This window comes from Schistosoma mansoni, chromosome 6 (genome assembly GCF_000237925.1).
Source record: "Schistosoma mansoni strain Puerto Rico chromosome 6, complete genome".
NCBI lineage: Eukaryota > Metazoa > Platyhelminthes > Trematoda > Strigeidida > Schistosomatidae > Schistosoma > Schistosoma mansoni.
In genome coordinates this window covers 19,094,552-19,112,072 of record NC_031500.1, presented here as the reverse complement: position 1 = coordinate 19,112,072, position 17,521 = coordinate 19,094,552, and the positions used below count along the sequence as shown (strand labels likewise).

Sequence of the window (17,521 nt, the reverse complement as noted above, 5' to 3'; positions counted from 1 at the left end):
AGGAATAGAATTTCAGAATTACCATCACACCCACCACTTGGAAAAATGAGTAACGAAATCAAATGAATGTATTTGAACAGGATAGATTTTCCCAAATACCATCAACAACTGATATCGAACTCAGTGACTTACACGAAATGGAATGCGGAGACTAACTGACGACTGCTTATCCTAGAAAATGATTTTACACTGGCTCAGTATGTAAACTAACAAACTCTTTTAATCGATCTATTCAGTTTGAATAAGTTTATGACGAACAAAATAGAGATAGAGTCAATTTACTAAGATAAATTGTACCATTGCAAGAAGCAATACAACGAACAAACAATTCACACTTCGTCTTTGTCTGTATGCACATCAATCACTATCAAACTTCACGATCGGTATTAGTTTATATCAAGGGAAGTAGACCGAGTTTGTCGACATGTTAGAAAGAACAAATACATGAATCAATAGCAGGTTTTCAGAAAGGTAGCAATCAGGTCACTTAGCCGTCACTGAACTTACTGAAATAGGTACAATTTATCATATAAAAGCGTCATGTGAACAGGTGAGGTAAAAGGGGGAGACAATCTAAAGTTAGGGTCAACGGCACACTACGAATGTTGAAGTTCAAAGTCCTTTTATACTACCTCTAAGGGGGAAAACTTTCTTTGTTGATCTATCGATGGAATTATCGCAGTTAATGTTGTCTAGAGGGTCAATGGAAACCATCCGCCTAAAATAGTGTCAGACTAACAAAACCATTCACTGAAGAACAAATTATTTGTCAATGTGACGACACGTGTGTAGTTGGAAAATACGATTGTTGAACAAATCATTCCAGTCAATTTGGTTTGTTCTCGTTTCAAGTATAATCGAAATGTGTTTCAATGTCTGTTCGTATTTTAAACGAATAAGTTTAATGCAGAAATTGAATGGAACAGGCGAACATCTATTTAACAGAACATTTATTATCAATAACAATGCAGTTAACAAAAATCTTCAGAATACTCCAAATGAATATCTGTGAATATTTGTAAACTGATATAGATACTCAATGGAAATTCATCCATTAATCCTGCTCAATCATTGTCATGTTGGGATTACTACCGTTCGAATGACAATCGATGAATGAATTTAAAATAAATTGTAATATGATGACAAATGCAATACATTCATAAATCCATACGAAAAATAAGTATGATATAGAGCAGTCTCCTTGTTTGTCGTGCACATTCAGATAGTATGCTGTGAACAGACTCACCTGTAATTTTCAAAACATAGATGGTTACTTCAATGTAAATGCATCCATATCAACATATGTATCAGTGAAATAATAAGCATTTACAGATGTGGGTTCATCGACTTGGAAATTTCGCAATTGTCATAAATAACAAATGAACAGTAAGTACCTTGTGATTTTATCTATCGAATATTGACAGATAATCATTTGTATAACAGAACATCTTGAGATGGTGGAGAAGATTTGTAGCTCAGGTGAGCGATTTTGATGGACCTTTGTTCTTTGAGCTGCCTTGTTTAGTCGTGCAGCTTTAATAGTCCTTCTGAACGGCATCACCAGCAAAAACGTCGGGTAGAAGTGGAGTGTTTGAATCTCTCTATATGTGATTCACAGCTAGTCCTGTGCACCTCAATGTTGATTGGTTCTTGTTGACCTTAAATCTATCATTGTTCATTTCTTTGTTTTGGTTATATATCCCGTTCATTTTATTTTTGTTCCTATGTTTCTGCATAATTTTCCTGATTGCTTGATAAATTGGATTGATTTCAATGTGCTTGTTTATTGCTGATTGACCTGCGTGCCAAGCTTCTAAAAAATTTCTGATGTTTTTGGAATTGCCTCTGTCCGAAATCTTCACATTTTGTCAGTCGAATGTGTGTCCGTAGTTATCCACGTATATTGATATGAGTGAAGACATGTCATGGCGTTCGACTGCGAATTGGTGTTCATGCAGGAGAACATGAAGAGTGCATCCGGTTTTTTGGACGTGGTGTTTGTCGCAGTTTGTACAATTTCTTTTGTAGATGATGTTTGTTTTAGCCCTCTTTTGCCATTTCATCCTTTGGTTTGCATAAGTTTGAATAGATGCTTTTGCTGATTTGTGAGCAACATATATTCCGAAGGTTTTCAGCAGTCTCGTAGTCGTTTCCGATATACCTTTTATGAATGGTAAGATGATCCTTTTGCTGATTTCCATACTCTACTTCGTTTCTGATGATAGGTGCGACTGGTATTTTTTGATGAAATTGATTGGATAGTCGTTCTTTTGGGGAATGTTTTTCAGGTATGTTTCTTCATTTTTCCATGTTGTAATTGAGTTGCAATGCGTCCTCACCCTCTTGGAAAAGGTTTGTATGCAGTTGATTTTGTGAGCTCTTGGGTTGTTGCTTTCGTAGTTGAGAATTTGATCAGTGTGGGTCATCTTCCTGAACACTTGAGTCTCCAGTTTACCTGTGTCGGTTCTGGTGATTATTATATTCAAGAGTAATAGTTTGTCTTTCGATTCTTGTTCCATTGTGAACTTGATGTCACATAGGTAATCTTCATGAACATATATATATATATATATATAACCAAAACAAAGAAATAAACAATGATAGATTTAAGGTCAACAAGAACCAATCAACATTGAGGTGCACAGGACTAGCTGTGAATCACATATAGAGAGATTCAAACACTCCACTTCTACCCGACGTTTTTGCTGGTGATGTCATTCAGAAGGACTATTAAAGCTGCACGACTAAACAAGGCAGCTCAGAGAACAAAACTCTAACAAAATGACAGAAGTTCGTGTTAATCGAGTCATTGAACTAAAGGAACAAATTGAGCGAAAAATACTTCACCACTCAAGGTCTCACTTTCAACCAGTCATCTTCATATATCTCAGTGTCTTCTTCAAAATATTTTATGATGAATTCTTGTAAATGTTGTGGATAGAAAATACTGATACTCCATAGTCCTTATTTCAACAGAACGATATCTTTGTGTGCATAACATTCGACGAAGAGTTATTAGAATTAAGATTTGATTATTTACTCAAAACTTACAATAAACATTATGCAGCAACAACAAATCCAGGCTGAACCTTGTAAAACATGCTGAAACAAAGGAAAGAAAACAATCCACTTCAATTCATCATGTATCTATATAATTATCAGTGAGGCCACAGTATGACTCTGATAACTAACATTGCTGATTTTAAACTGATATGTACCACTTCATGTAGGAGTTCAGTCGGTATGTTATTCTGAATTTTGTCATCATGCTCTCATCCTGTTTCATGCTTGACAGTTGTCTAAACAACGAATTAGTTTCTGAAATGATTGTATGATGAAACATTGAAGCTAGTGATTGCACGAATGCAAATTCGTTGCTTGAACGTATACCATCCATCTCAGAGAACAATACTCCATCAAAATGGAAGGTGTACTATTCTGATTTTGCTGTGAGTACCATTCTGTTTTACAATCAAATAAATGGTACTGAGAATGAATTTCTCAAGTGATAACATTGTTTCATGATGCTTTGTATTGACAATATACAGTGTAAACGCCGCAACAGATTACAGAGTTTTACTGGTTTCAATTCATGTGTAAAGGGTACTGGTTCCATTTCGCAATTTATACGTGATGACAGCATCGTGGTAGAAAACACTGTTGTATTCGCAATGACCACGAAATGGTGTGAATAAATATCCAAGAGAGATGAACATTGTATTAGAAAAGGAAGATCTGTTCCGAATATTCCTCAATGAAATATGAATTGAAAATGTAATTCTATAAAGCAGTGTAGAATATTTCTGTTTGGAAATATTTTGCTGATAATTACGAGCGGTGTATTTTGTTTGGAACAGTGTTACTATTCGAGTAAACGATTGGAAAATCAATAATAATAACTACTCACTACTAGTTTGTGGAAATCTGTGATAAGACAAACTTACCATATGCAGTGTCAACCCTAGAACATAAAGAATGAATCCAGCTACTGCAAATACACAAGACATCGTGAACAAGATTATTTTCCATTTTCTTTTCGAAAGTTGTAGATTTAAGCCCAAAAAAATGGCTAAGACGCAGAACATGCCAGCCAAAGGTGCAGAAATCATTTTTTCATACCGTTGTGCAGGTGACATTAGTAACGTAACACCAACAAACAAAATTATTACCTGAATAGAGAAAAGGATATGTCAATTTACCAATAGTTCAGAAATTGAACAGGTCAACAACTGAATAAATAATGAGAGACTAATCTTCACTGTATTGCATTTGATTTATTTGGATGATTAAAAATGAATATCTATGGATGAAAACACATTACAAGGAATCATACTGACTAACTTGAAACATTTTGAAAGCTGATTCGCTCATCCAGTAGACATGACCACGTAATGTGAGGTTTATCACCTAAACGGTGTGGATTATACTAAGTTGGATAAACGAACAACTACGACAGTCAGTAATATCTGACTGACACTTGAAACACTAAATGATGACTTTTGTAATATTGAACACAAATACACAGATAAATAAAGTGTATAGATGATTGTAAAAACTAAAATGACTAAAATCTAATTTGTTCAGTTGTTCTGTGTTTGCAACTCATTCCACATTTTACAAGTGGTCAAAACACCAAACGTGGATGAACGTTCCATTCATATGTATTATGTGTATCCATCTGTACATAGTTCGGAATTATCCATAACATGTACAGATACTGCTTAACGTTATATTATTTTCAACAATTATCAGTTAAGTAATAGCTCGTTATTCAACCTGATGACCAATGATCTGAATTATATGCATCGACAAATCTATTAAATCAGTGAAAATATAGAAACTGAATCTCTACACATTATGACATCTTAACATACAACATGGGAAACCATCTGTTCAAGTCAACATTCAAGAATTCTTCTATCTAGATTGCCATTATCAAACTAACATGTTGACTTTGTTATTATCCAGAGAACTAATCTACACTAAATTCAATCGATAAATGGATGAAAATATCATGAATGTAATTTTAAAATTATATTTAACTGACGGTTATAACGATGAAGATAATGTTCAGTATAGATGTAGAGTGTAGTTTTCTAATGAATATTATTAATAATCCAAGGACTACACCGATCAATCTGAAATACAAAACAAAAACATGTACAATACACTAAACTCACGGATATAATAGATCATAAGCAATATGAATCAAATATTCCACATGATGTATGTTTGGATGAGATGGTTGAAGAAGATGCTTAACTTCTTAGTTCAACATTTTTGAAAGTCTTTAAAACAATCGATAAGTGAAATATCTAATGAGTGATGGTCTTGAATATCTGATGACATTCACTTCAGTATGATCATTTGCTATGATGTAATGGAACACAAAATGATAATAGTTTTTACTGGGAAAGAAATAATCTAATTTTCTCTTTCTCATCAAACATGAAATTCTTGTCAAATATGAATCAAATTTTTTAGCTAAGTGTATTAAGCAGTTCATTGAATGATACATAATACGAAATAATACACGAAACATTTTCTTTATGATTATCGGTGAATACCTGTATTTTAAACATATATAACTTACGTTAGGATGAGACCACTGAGAACAAGTGAACTACTTAATTTAGTAGATCTGAATCTGTCAAACGCAATATTAGATTTCTTACATGCAATGAGAGTGATTCTGACTGGTTTCTGTGAACACATCGGTGAATGTAAATGTCATCATCGTTTAACTATATGTGATGAAAATTTGTGGACAACTCACCTTTGAAAATTCACCTTCTACAATCAGTAATTCCAACTTCAACTGAAATAAGTAGGAAATCACAATAAAGTTATGGATATATTCGATTTCATAGATAAAACAAAACATTCAGTATTCATTCGTATGCTTATTTCTTCCCTTTTTCATTGTATGAAACTTGATCCCATTAGATTCACGTTAGCTACTCACTGCATACGGCGTTTCTAAGTCAATGATTTAATTCACTCACATCAGTGAAGATACTTAAGATTGAACATATATTCATCCTAATAAATAATGCTCAATGTAAATATGTTGTTCCTTACGTTAAGTCATTTCTTTCTCTCTGATATATTTGTAGTTAAATAATGAATGTCTAACAATCAAAGAGTGATCACCTTCCAATCTTCAATGGAAAACACTTTGGTAAGTATCCTGATGATCCCGTTGTGCACATTAGGATGGAGTATTTTCACCTCATCATATCCTCTTGAAACGAATGAGGTTTTTTTATTTCAGTGAACGATACTCTGTTGTTGATGGTCTCACACCTATTCTTTCATAGGTTAAGTTGCTTACTATGCCCAGAAGACGAATAACACTCAAACACCATGTTGTGATGCATAAGTTGGTGTGTTTGGAGATGCGCTAATGAAAACAATGTCAAATGTAACTTATTGTTGTGAAATATTTCCTCTGCTCTCTCTCCTTTTTCTCATGTGACATTGATTCACAGGAAAACTATTCATCCGGCTTTCTACATAAAGAGACTACATGCCATCGGCATTGTTCGACATTTACATTGAAGATTTGTTGATTCTGACATATAATCTACCATTCATAACTGTCGTCCATTACTATTTCCGGTGATCTTCGGATAAGATTTTGTCTTATTGAGGAGAGTGCTGAAGGCAATGTGTGGAGTGTGTAATGAATCTTTTGAAATCATTACGAATATGGTTGTTGATAGACATTAAAAATTCCGAAAACTGTATGCTAACATCCATTTCACTCACATCTTTCACCTTCACCATCTTTTAGTACAACGAGGTACCAATACATGAGATTCATCCTTGTGTTTAAAAAGAAAACTAGTTGGAATCATTTGTGCTGAAAGTTCTACATTGTAATTGGCATGTACGAGGGAATGAAACCATCATTATTGCTCCCTATAATGCGATTGACCAACAAATCTCAACTCAAGCCTACTTCATACACTTCAATAGAAATGAACAAACTCACACAGAATTATTCCTTTGTTCGATAAACATTCACTCAAAATAAAACTACACAAATTTATAATGAAATTCACCAATTGATTTGAATCACATTTATTAACTTATAAGTGTTTATTATTTTCATTGAACTTTGGTTCATTTAACTTTTGTACAAAACAACCGATTAAGTGACTCGGTTAGAAATGAAAAAAACTGATATACCTGTTAGTTCATTGTAAATGAATGCGTAATAGCACTTTGAAAGGTAAATGATAAATGATCTTATTGATCCGATCAGCTGAATGACTGAATGAATTATCTACAAAGTATTGATGTCAGATGAGACACCATCAAAACACTAACAATGTCCACATATCTATTTTCTTTGATGGTATGATTAGTTTCTGTGGTCGAGATCGACACATCTAGTTCATGCTGAATACATACATATGTATATACAATGTGGCTATTGATATAAATCCTTGAGGACACCGAAACACCAGGTTTCATGTAAATGCGCAGTCGTCAGTAAGATGTAAGTGTTATGTTGTGGAAAGTGATGCTTCCACTTTTGTGTCTACTAGCCTCACAATTGATATCTTTGCCACGGAACTATTCACTCCCTCTCTCTATCCGTTTGCATGTAGGCTGAACAACTGCATATAACAATGCTGTGTGTCAACATTGTAAATTCTTCTTACAACTTCACTTATTTCATTGGTTAAGTACTCGATTACTCACGGAAACAGGCTATCAATTAGCTTACTCTTAACCTGGTGATTGGAAACTGAGAAATTCCACTCAGTTCAACTGATGGATTATGCGTCATGGTACACAAGTAATCAATGTAATATAACAGATGATTATGCATCGCGAATTCGTTCGACATTTTTCATTTATCAACGTAGAAATTAAAAAGATAGTACTGATAATTTATACGGCGACATGATACAACTTTAAAACAAATATATGTGGCTTAACATAACAAGTGAGGTTGCTTTGATAATAACTAACCAGTTTTGCGATTTCGTTAACTGATTCAACCATTTACAATGACGAAGTCAATATTCTATCTCATGAGTGAATAGTGAATTATCATACAGTGTTGAACAACTATCAAAATGTCATCGAATCCATTCACTGAATACCACTTGATCAACTTCTTGAAATAAAGTGTTATCGAACAGTTCCATTTCTATGATGGATGAAATCAACAATCTGTGGAGCTTAAGTTAATTGAATTTAGCAACTGAACGTGGAAGATAACCAGTTAAGGATTCGCTCATGCAACAAGTAGTATTTCAAATAATAAGGTTCATTTTGTTGAATACAAAAACAGTTTTCAACTAGAATTCAGACCTGACCGTTCTTCCAATAACAGAATCGTGTGTTACTTAAATTAAGAATAATTGTTGATATCTGATCAGCATCTTTATAAAGTATCTATATTTACAGATGAACACCGTTTGTAACTATAACTGTAAACAAAGATATCTCATTAACCCGTTTGTAAAATAATCAAACTGTTGAATCACTTGAGTGCAAAATATATCTCTAGTTTGTTCCAATTTTGACCGGTGAAACTGACTTAAACTGTTAATTGAGAGGTCCAATTAGTTGTATTACAGCATAGAAATATTTATTCCAAACTAGTTATGGATTTGTTTCTTATGAGCTATGTGCTCACTCTTCTCACTGTTCTCCGTCTCTCGAAATCCTGTCAAATTGTCACGCGTATACAGAAACTGACAGGGAAGTCCTACTCACTGCCTTCCCTAGGCGAGGGTGTTGTTTACAAATCTAGGAAGCTGAAAGGCGAATGTTTGACGCTTCAACCGGGTTAGTGTATGTGGATTATCGAACTAGGGTTGCATTGCAAACCCTGATTCCAAACTAATGATGCATACGGTCTCCAGGATCCTGAATAAACTAATGACATATTAACAAATTGTTGGTCACTGGCTACCATGAGACTGAATCTCACAACGTCGCACCACTGCCTCGTGAGTCAGACCTTTATGTCGAAGTCTCCGGATGTGGCCTTCTAAGAAAACAACCTGCCTCAGTCTTGGCACCCAGGTAGTACCACAGCCCACACTCGAATGAAGTGACCTGTGTGGCGCGTATATATTTGGATTCCGTTTGTGCCTACATTCATGTTTTCATGAAAATAAGTTAATAACCATTGAATAACACTAGGTATACTTTGGTTCCGTCCGTTGAAAGCATCTGAACAGATTTGGAAATCAAGACTTGTGATGTGAATTGATGGGACAGAATGTTTTATAGAAATATGGAGGTGATAGTAACAAGAAATAGTTAAAGTGGAAGTTGGCGATGAAACTGTAGTCACAGGATAATTTGTTCAGGATTCATTACATTTTGAGTTAATATTAAAGTTCACCACACAAATATGAACTTGAATTTGTCATCTGGAAGGTGTTACCAAGAGATATGAGTAATCATGTCAATTCAGTATACATTTGTATTTCTTTGACTGTCAAATTTGAAAAACAATTGGATGAAAGGTTACATTTCCACTTGAAGATATTAGTGTTACTCTCAGATATTTCTTAGAAGAATTTCCATGCTATTACCAACTGTTATAGCAACTATTGAACGATGATTCATTCCCTTCCCTGTGTATGTATGTAGGTCAATCCTATTATTAGCCTTCACCTTGCATAGTTGTGTCATATTCCATTTTACTATAAATTTGTCTTTGTATGCGCTCACACACACATTTATTCCTCTGTTTCAAATTCTTCTAATGTGCTTATAGCTATTCGATCTGTGGTACCCGTTAACAAACTGTATTAACCGTTTCTGGTTGCATTCTAATTTTCAAACACCGTTGAGATTTAAATAATAACGCCAACAAAGGTGATTAATTAACGAAGCATGAAACTACACTGTAGTTGTTACAATAAAAGTTCAAACAGTTTAAAAACTGTACGGTTTTGATTGTAAAATGACTTTTCGAGTCCTCATCATAACGTGATAAATATGATGTATTTATCTTCCCTCATCAACCAAATTGTCACATAATATGACGAAACTTCCGTCCAGTGCTCCAAGGTTTTCGATGGTTGTCTAGCTTCAATTGACTCATGATTTCAACTGTGAAAACACTAAATTCTCCAAAAAACCCTCTTTGTTCAATTGAGTTTGAATATTCAGATCAAATCTTTTATATTGTCTGACAATGGTGTATTTCTTAGAAACTTAGTTTAAATCTATTTCAGAACACAACGCTTTGGACTTTGAATTCAGTACAAAAGAACAATATGAAGAGAACTTTTATAATATAAATCTAAATGTTTCGTTAATACTTTGGTAAAGTGATGTAAATCAGTGAACACACAGACTATGTAATAATGGCAAATGAACTACAATTCAAGTCCATTGAAAAATATGGTCAATATTTCATATTACTTACTGATCACGGCTAAAGCTCAGTTGAAAAACTGTAAGTAATGTGAGATCGTTTCGTGTTAGCACGGAACACTAGAACACACGTTCATAAACTTCAAACTTGCGTGTGAACGTCTGTTTTCTTGACCATCGGTCGTTTTTGCTTTCTTTAAAATAATAGGGTGAACTATGAACTATAAGTGTTCGGTAACCGCTAGAAATTATTTATGGACCGTTATTATATATGAATATATTTTCCTATTATTAAACTATTGAGTATCTTTGTTTCGTGTATATTCATATGAGCATCCATTCCATCTATTGACTACTGTTATACGATTTATCATTCCTGAACCAAACCTAATTTGTTGGTATCAATCTCTCACAATCAGCTTGATCTTGTATTATAGTTATCTTATGTTACGGTATGATGCAGACTTGTTTGTTTGTATATAAACACACAAATGTTTCACCTCAACAACATGTTTTGAGAAATGATAACTTCTGTATGACCAGCGTGTCGACTGCAGTGTACAAATAGACAACCATACTTGAACGCAAATGAATCGTTGCATTTATATGCCGCTAATGCGCTGGTTTCGTATTTCTTTACATCCGAAAAGCTTTTCATCAGGTCAATAATATATGTCGCACTGATATGCTCAGATTGTTGGGAATCAGGTCACTGTTAACAGAATGGCTTAATTCGTTTCCAGATATTCGAAATTTTAAGGTCCATGTAAATTGTACGTATGCTCAGGCCACAGAATGTTCAAGTGTGCACCCCGAATATAACTACTAAAAACTCCCTTTTATTTGATACACATCAATTAATTTCCTAAACAAGTATTGTCTAATTTACCACTGTTCTGTGACGATGTTAGGCTTTGCAGAGCATTTTGCAACCGAGATGACAAGTCGATAGTACAAGAAGATCTGATTCGACTTCATAGTTGGTCTAATGAAAATGAATTTATTTTCAACACATCAAGGTTAAAATTTGTCAATCTGAGACATGTGGTGTCGTTGATAAACGATAATGAAGTAGACCACTAGTTGTCCCAATCAACAACACGGTTTAGAAATCGTGACTTCATTTTACCAGCGAGTTGACCTCATAGTTTTAGTCAGTTAATCTGAGACTTGTTATAGACTACATATACAACTTGATTAACCCACTCTAGAGGTACCCCGAATTGAAAAGCCCCGATGGTATTGATACCGTATGATTACACGTCTAATGCAAAATGAGGAAAATATGTCTTTCGAGCAAACCTTGCACTGATAACGTTGAAGGGAATTCTTAGCCTGTTAGACAGCAAGATTTTCCACTTCATCTTGAACAGTTTCCTCTCTTATTCCCACAGTATAAATATTCACTGAACGTTATCCAATGGCCTGTCTTGAGATCAGTTTGAAGACTTAAATTAAAGCCTTATGAAGAGCTTCTCAAATCACGACATTCGTAACTCCTTGTCTTTAGCGAAACAAACATATTCCAGATCTTCTCTCTATATGAATTACGATACCTGTCAGTTTTTTAGACTCTGGAATAATCTACCACAAACTATCCGTATGTTATACTCTCTCCCATTGTTTGTTCGCTCAATTAATGCCTTTTGCTCCTCTGAAAATGCATTAAATGCTCCAGTGCCTGTAAGTGTATCTTACTCCACAAGTGAGACTATCAGAACTTTAAATGTTTAACCACTTACTTGCTGTCACTTTACATTAACACTTTCACTAGCAGCTCTAACACGTTTGAATAATATCTAACATGAACAGTGGTAACCTGACAGACATATTTTGGCAATCATTGTTTTGTTGTTCCGTGCTCTTTGCTTTTATCTTACTTTGTCTAGTTGTAGATAATTATCAATAACTTGATCTGGCACTGGAAATAATTTTACAGAACAACGTTGATTAATCATCAGGCTATCCACTTAAGAAAAAATTAAAAGCTCCCCGGTGTTGAATTGGCTTGCCGTCATATATGCCATATGTAAACTACTTGTCAATTACTGAACCAGTAAACATAAAACAATCCTTTATCTCATGTTAATTCTCTACATTCAATGTTGCTGTTATTATCACACTGATCATGCCTGTAAACTGGTGTGAATTCCGTAATTGTCATTTTCAGAATATATTATTATTATTATTCAGAGTAAAGGTGTCTCCCAGGTAACTATCCAATGATTTATAGTACCCGAAATACTTTCAGTCATCTTCTAAAACAGTTCATTGAGCCCTATCTCAGCACAAACCTGAGAAGAATTACCCAGAAATTCGAAATGGACAGCATGCGTATGTGCTACGCTTTAAGGTTTGTGGAATTCCAAGATTTGTTACGGACTTAGATGGTTCAAGTAACATTTCAGGAGTCTTTCAAGAGGAAACTCAACATATTCTTATGTACTCGGAAAAGAGTTTCACTACCATTTGCTAATGTTACACTCTTAATCGTCAAATATACCTAGGTTCCTACATGAAGGCATCGGTGATCCAATACTACTAAATCTGGAAGCGTAATAAGCCTAAGCCTCTTCTATTCCAGATAGTTGATGCATATCTGCCACTATGATCAGCTATGTGATACAGCTGTGAGGCTGTGCAGAAAGTACTCATCAAAAGTCAACTCATCTCTTTGTAGATGCAGGAACAAGTTGAGTATGACATTGGTGAAGCGGTTCATTGTGTAAAATAAGAGATTTTTTATTCCTAATAATTTTTATGAATTCTGCTCTCGAACGCCACACAGAATAATGCTTGGAGGTTATTTTACCAAAATTTCACTTTAAACAAAGTTCGTCCTAATATCGAATGAATGTGGAATTCGAAAGACACTAAGTGCTACTGATAAGAGTAGCAACATCATTTGATTATTTATCGATGTAATTAAGGCGGTTGATGTTATCTAGTGGGTCAACGGAAAACAACCAGCTCAAATGGTGCCAGACTAACAAAACCATTCACTGAAGAACAAATTGTTTGTCAATGTGACGACACATGTGTAGTTGGAAAATACGATTGTTGAACAAATCATTCCTGTCAATTTGGTTTGTTTTAGTTTCAAGTACAATCGAAATGTGCTTCAATGTCTTTTAGAACTTTAAACTAATACTTTCAATGTAGAAATTGAATGCAACAGGGGACCAACTATCTAACAGAACGTTTATTATCAATAACAAATCAGCTTACAATAATCTTAAGAAAACTTCAAATGAATATCTGTGAATATTTGTAGACTAATGAAAACACTCATTGGAAAGTCATCCATTATTCTGTCACAATCACTATCTGGTTGACAAGACCCCTGCTCCATTTACAATGGTCGAATAAGTTTAAAGAAAATTGTAAAAAGGTGATAGGAATTCTAACTTCATAACTCACTAGGAAAAAACTGTAGAAAAAAGAAATCTGTTCTTCTTCATATAGTCTTTCCAGATATGCTACTGTGAATATAATCATCTGTATTTATGAAAAAGCAGATGACTACTTATCGATGCATTCATACCAACAACTGTATAAGTGAAGTATTGAGCATTTACAGATGTAGGTTTATTAGCCTAGCAATTTCTCAATATTCAAGCATAACAAATTGACAATAAGTGCCTTGTGTTGTGATCCGTGATTTATTGACAGACAATCAATTTTATAACAGAAAATCAGATAAATTAGGCCATCAAATAAAAGAACCAATTGAGCGATGAATACTTCACCAATCTATGTCTCCTCCTTAAAAATCCAAGTTTACATATCGTAATGTTTTCATTGAAATGTTTCAGGTTGAATTCTGGAAAATGCTATGGATAGAAAACACTAATGCTTCAAAGTCCTGATTCCTGCAGAACCATATCTTTGGTTATTTGAATTTACATTTGATTGTTTACTCAGAACTTACAAGAAACATTATGCAGCACCAACAAATCCAGGCTAAACCTTGTAAAACAGGCTAGAAGAGAGGTAAGAAAACAATTCACTTCCATTCATCATGTATCTATATAATAAAAAGTGATGAAACAGTATGACTGTACTAATTAATTCTAACAAAGATGTACTATTTTTGTTTCATTGTGAGTACCTTTCTGTTATACAATCATAATAAATGGTACTGACAATCACTTTTGTACCGACAATATACAGTGTAAAGCGCACACTAATTACGGAGATTTACCAGTTTCAATTCATGTATAAAAGGAACTGTTTCAATTTTGAAATTTATGCGTGATAAAACCGTCATGTTAGGAAACACTGTTCTATTTGCAATGACCTCAAAATGATGTGAATAAACATGAAAGAGAGATGAACATTGTATTAGAAAAGGAAAATTTGTTCCGAATATTTTCCAATGAAATGTGAATTGAATAGAATATTTCTGTTTCGAAACATCTCGCTGATATTCATGACCAGTGTATTTTGTCCGAAACAGTGTTACTTATGAGTAGTACATTAGCAAATCAATAATAATCACTACTCATTACTAGTTTCTGGAAATCTATGATTAGGCAAACTTACGATTCTCATTATCATCGCTATAACACAAAGAATGATTCCAGCTATCGCAAATACACAACACATCGTGATCAATAGTATCTTCCATTTTCGTTTTGAAAGTAGTTGTTTCAGATTTGTTGCGACGACTAGAATGACAAGCGCGGCAGTCACAGGTACAGAAATAAATTCTGCATACAACTTTGCATATGACATAAGTAATACATCATCAGAAATCATGATTATCATCTGAATACAGTAAAGGAAATGTCAATTCACAATGTCAGTTCACAAACCGAAAAGGTCAACAACGTGAGAAATGGTGAAAGTTGAATTTCCAGTGTTGTGCATTCGGTCGAATTGGTTAAAAATGAGTATCGATGGATAGAAACACATAACAAGGATTCTCTATCCATATCCATCATAATGACACACTTGAAATATTTTTAAAGCTAATTTGCTCTTTCAGTTCACATGACCAAATTATGTGAGGTTTATCACCTAAACGGTGTGAATTATACATACATGGTCAAATGAACAACTTCGACAGCTATTATTGTCTAACTGATACTTGAATTGTAAATGATGACTTGTGTATCATTAAACACAAGTTCAAAGATAAACAAAGTGTGTAGATGATTATACAAATGAAAATGGCAAACATCTGATTTGTTCGGTTGATCTGCGTTTACAACTCATTCCAGATTTTACAAGCGGTCAAATGAACGAACGTGGATGAGAGTTCAATGTAAAAGTTTTATGTGTTTCAAATTGATGCATCACATGAACAAAAGCTGCTTAATGTTATATTATTTTCATTAATTATCAGTCATGTAATAGCTCATCATCCAACCTGATCACCAATCATCTGAGTTATATACGTCGACATTTTTATGAAATAAGTGAAAATATAGAAACTAGATCTCTACTCACAACGGCATCTTAACATAGAACATTGAAAATCATCTGTTCGAGTCAACATTCAAGGATTCACCTATCTCCATCATCGTTATCAAACTAACATGACGACATTGATATTATTCAGGTAAGCAATCCACACTAAATTCAATCGATAGTTCGATGAAAATATCATAAAAGTAATTTTAAAATTATATTCAACTTACGGTTAAAACGATGAAGATACTGCTCAAAACAGATGAAGAATGTAGTTTTCGAATGAATATTATTAATAATCCAAGGACTACACCGATCAATCTGAAATACAAAACAAAAACATGTACAATACACTAAACTCACGGATATAATAGATCATAAGCAATATGAATCAAATATTCCACATGATGTATGTTTGGATGAGATGGTTGAAGAAGATGCTTAACTTCTTAGTTCAACATTTTTGAAAGTCTTTAAAACAATCGATAAGTGAAATATCTAATGAGTGATGGTCTTGAATATCTGATGACATTCACTTCAGTATGATCATTTGCTATGATGTAATGGAACACAAAATGATAATAGTTTTTACTGGGAAAGAAATAATCTAATTTTCTCTTTCTCATCGAACATGATATTCTTGTCAAACATGGACCAACCATTTAAGCACAGTGTAGAAATCGGTTCATAAAATGATACATAATACGTAGTAATACACGAAAAAATTTCATTATCACCAATGATGTATACCTGTATTTTAAACATATATAACTTACGTTAGGATGAAACCACTCAGAAAAACTGGATTATATGTCAAGGCTCTATCAGTTCCATGAGTACGAAGTGTAAATCGTCTCTGTACTGATTCCGGTCCTAATTTATCCTTTATGCGCGTGCTACTAAGGAGAAACGCGCAGTATTCGAGGAGTGGTCGAACGCAGATTTTGTACATTACAATACGAGATTCGCTGTTATGAAGGTTTCGAGTTATGTAAACTATAAGGCGTTGAGACTTGGAAGTTTGTTTCATTATCTGTTCAGTAAACGACAAGTCGTCGGAGTACCTAAGTCCTAGATCTACTACTGTGTGTAACCCAGATAACACTTCATCATTTATGGTAAGATCGAGGTTGAGTGATGTATCACCGAAGCATAACCATCCACATTTAGCTGTATTAAGCTCCAGTTGCCATTTCGAGCACCACTGTGCTACCTTGTTAAGCTCCGTGCTGATACAATTTTGAATATTGCTCAGCTCATGTGGAGAAAATGAGTACACCACCTTAAAATCGTCTGCATACAAAAGGGACTTACCCACACTAAAACACCGATAAATATCATTAATAAAAACTAAAAAGAGCGAAGGAACTAAGACACTACCCTGAATTACCCCACTTCTAACAGGGACGGCATTCGACAATGAAGAGTTGATTTTAACTATTTGCTGTCGATTGCTGAGGAAGGAATCAAACCAGGCTAGTAACGGGTTTTGGACCCCATAAGATGCGAGTTTATCTATGAGAAGTTGGTGGTTGACCATGTCGAAGGCCTTAGAAATGTCCAGATGTAGCACTAATACTAAATATCCTTGGCTACGAAGAGAATAGACTAAATTAAAGAAGTCCAAACGACATGTCATACAATATCGATTTTTAAGAAATCCATGTTGCGAATCATCAATAAATTGTTCAGTCAATAAATAGTTGGATAGTTCGTCACTAATAATTTTTTCCATAATCCTAGAGGT

The 17,521-nt window shown here is 34.1% G+C and overlaps 1 protein-coding gene across 1 annotated transcript; it reads right to left on the bottom strand.

Annotated features, from left to right (window-relative positions):
- Positions 1-936: 936 nt before the first annotated feature.
- Smp_077610 (hypothetical protein) lies at positions 937-7,040 on the bottom strand. The gene is made up of 8 exons (XM_018798515.1): positions 6,998-7,040; positions 5,777-5,818; positions 5,676-5,744; positions 5,594-5,641; positions 5,048-5,138; positions 3,945-4,169; positions 3,052-3,102; positions 937-1,246 (listed from the first exon to the last, which is right to left on the bottom strand). Exons 3-8 carry the CDS (start codon positions 5,735-5,737, stop codon positions 1,055-1,057), a joined length of 669 nt encoding a protein of 222 aa, XP_018653449.1. The 5' UTR covers positions 5,738-5,744; positions 5,777-5,818; positions 6,998-7,040; the 3' UTR covers positions 937-1,054.
- Positions 7,041-17,521: the final 10,481 nt, after the last annotated feature.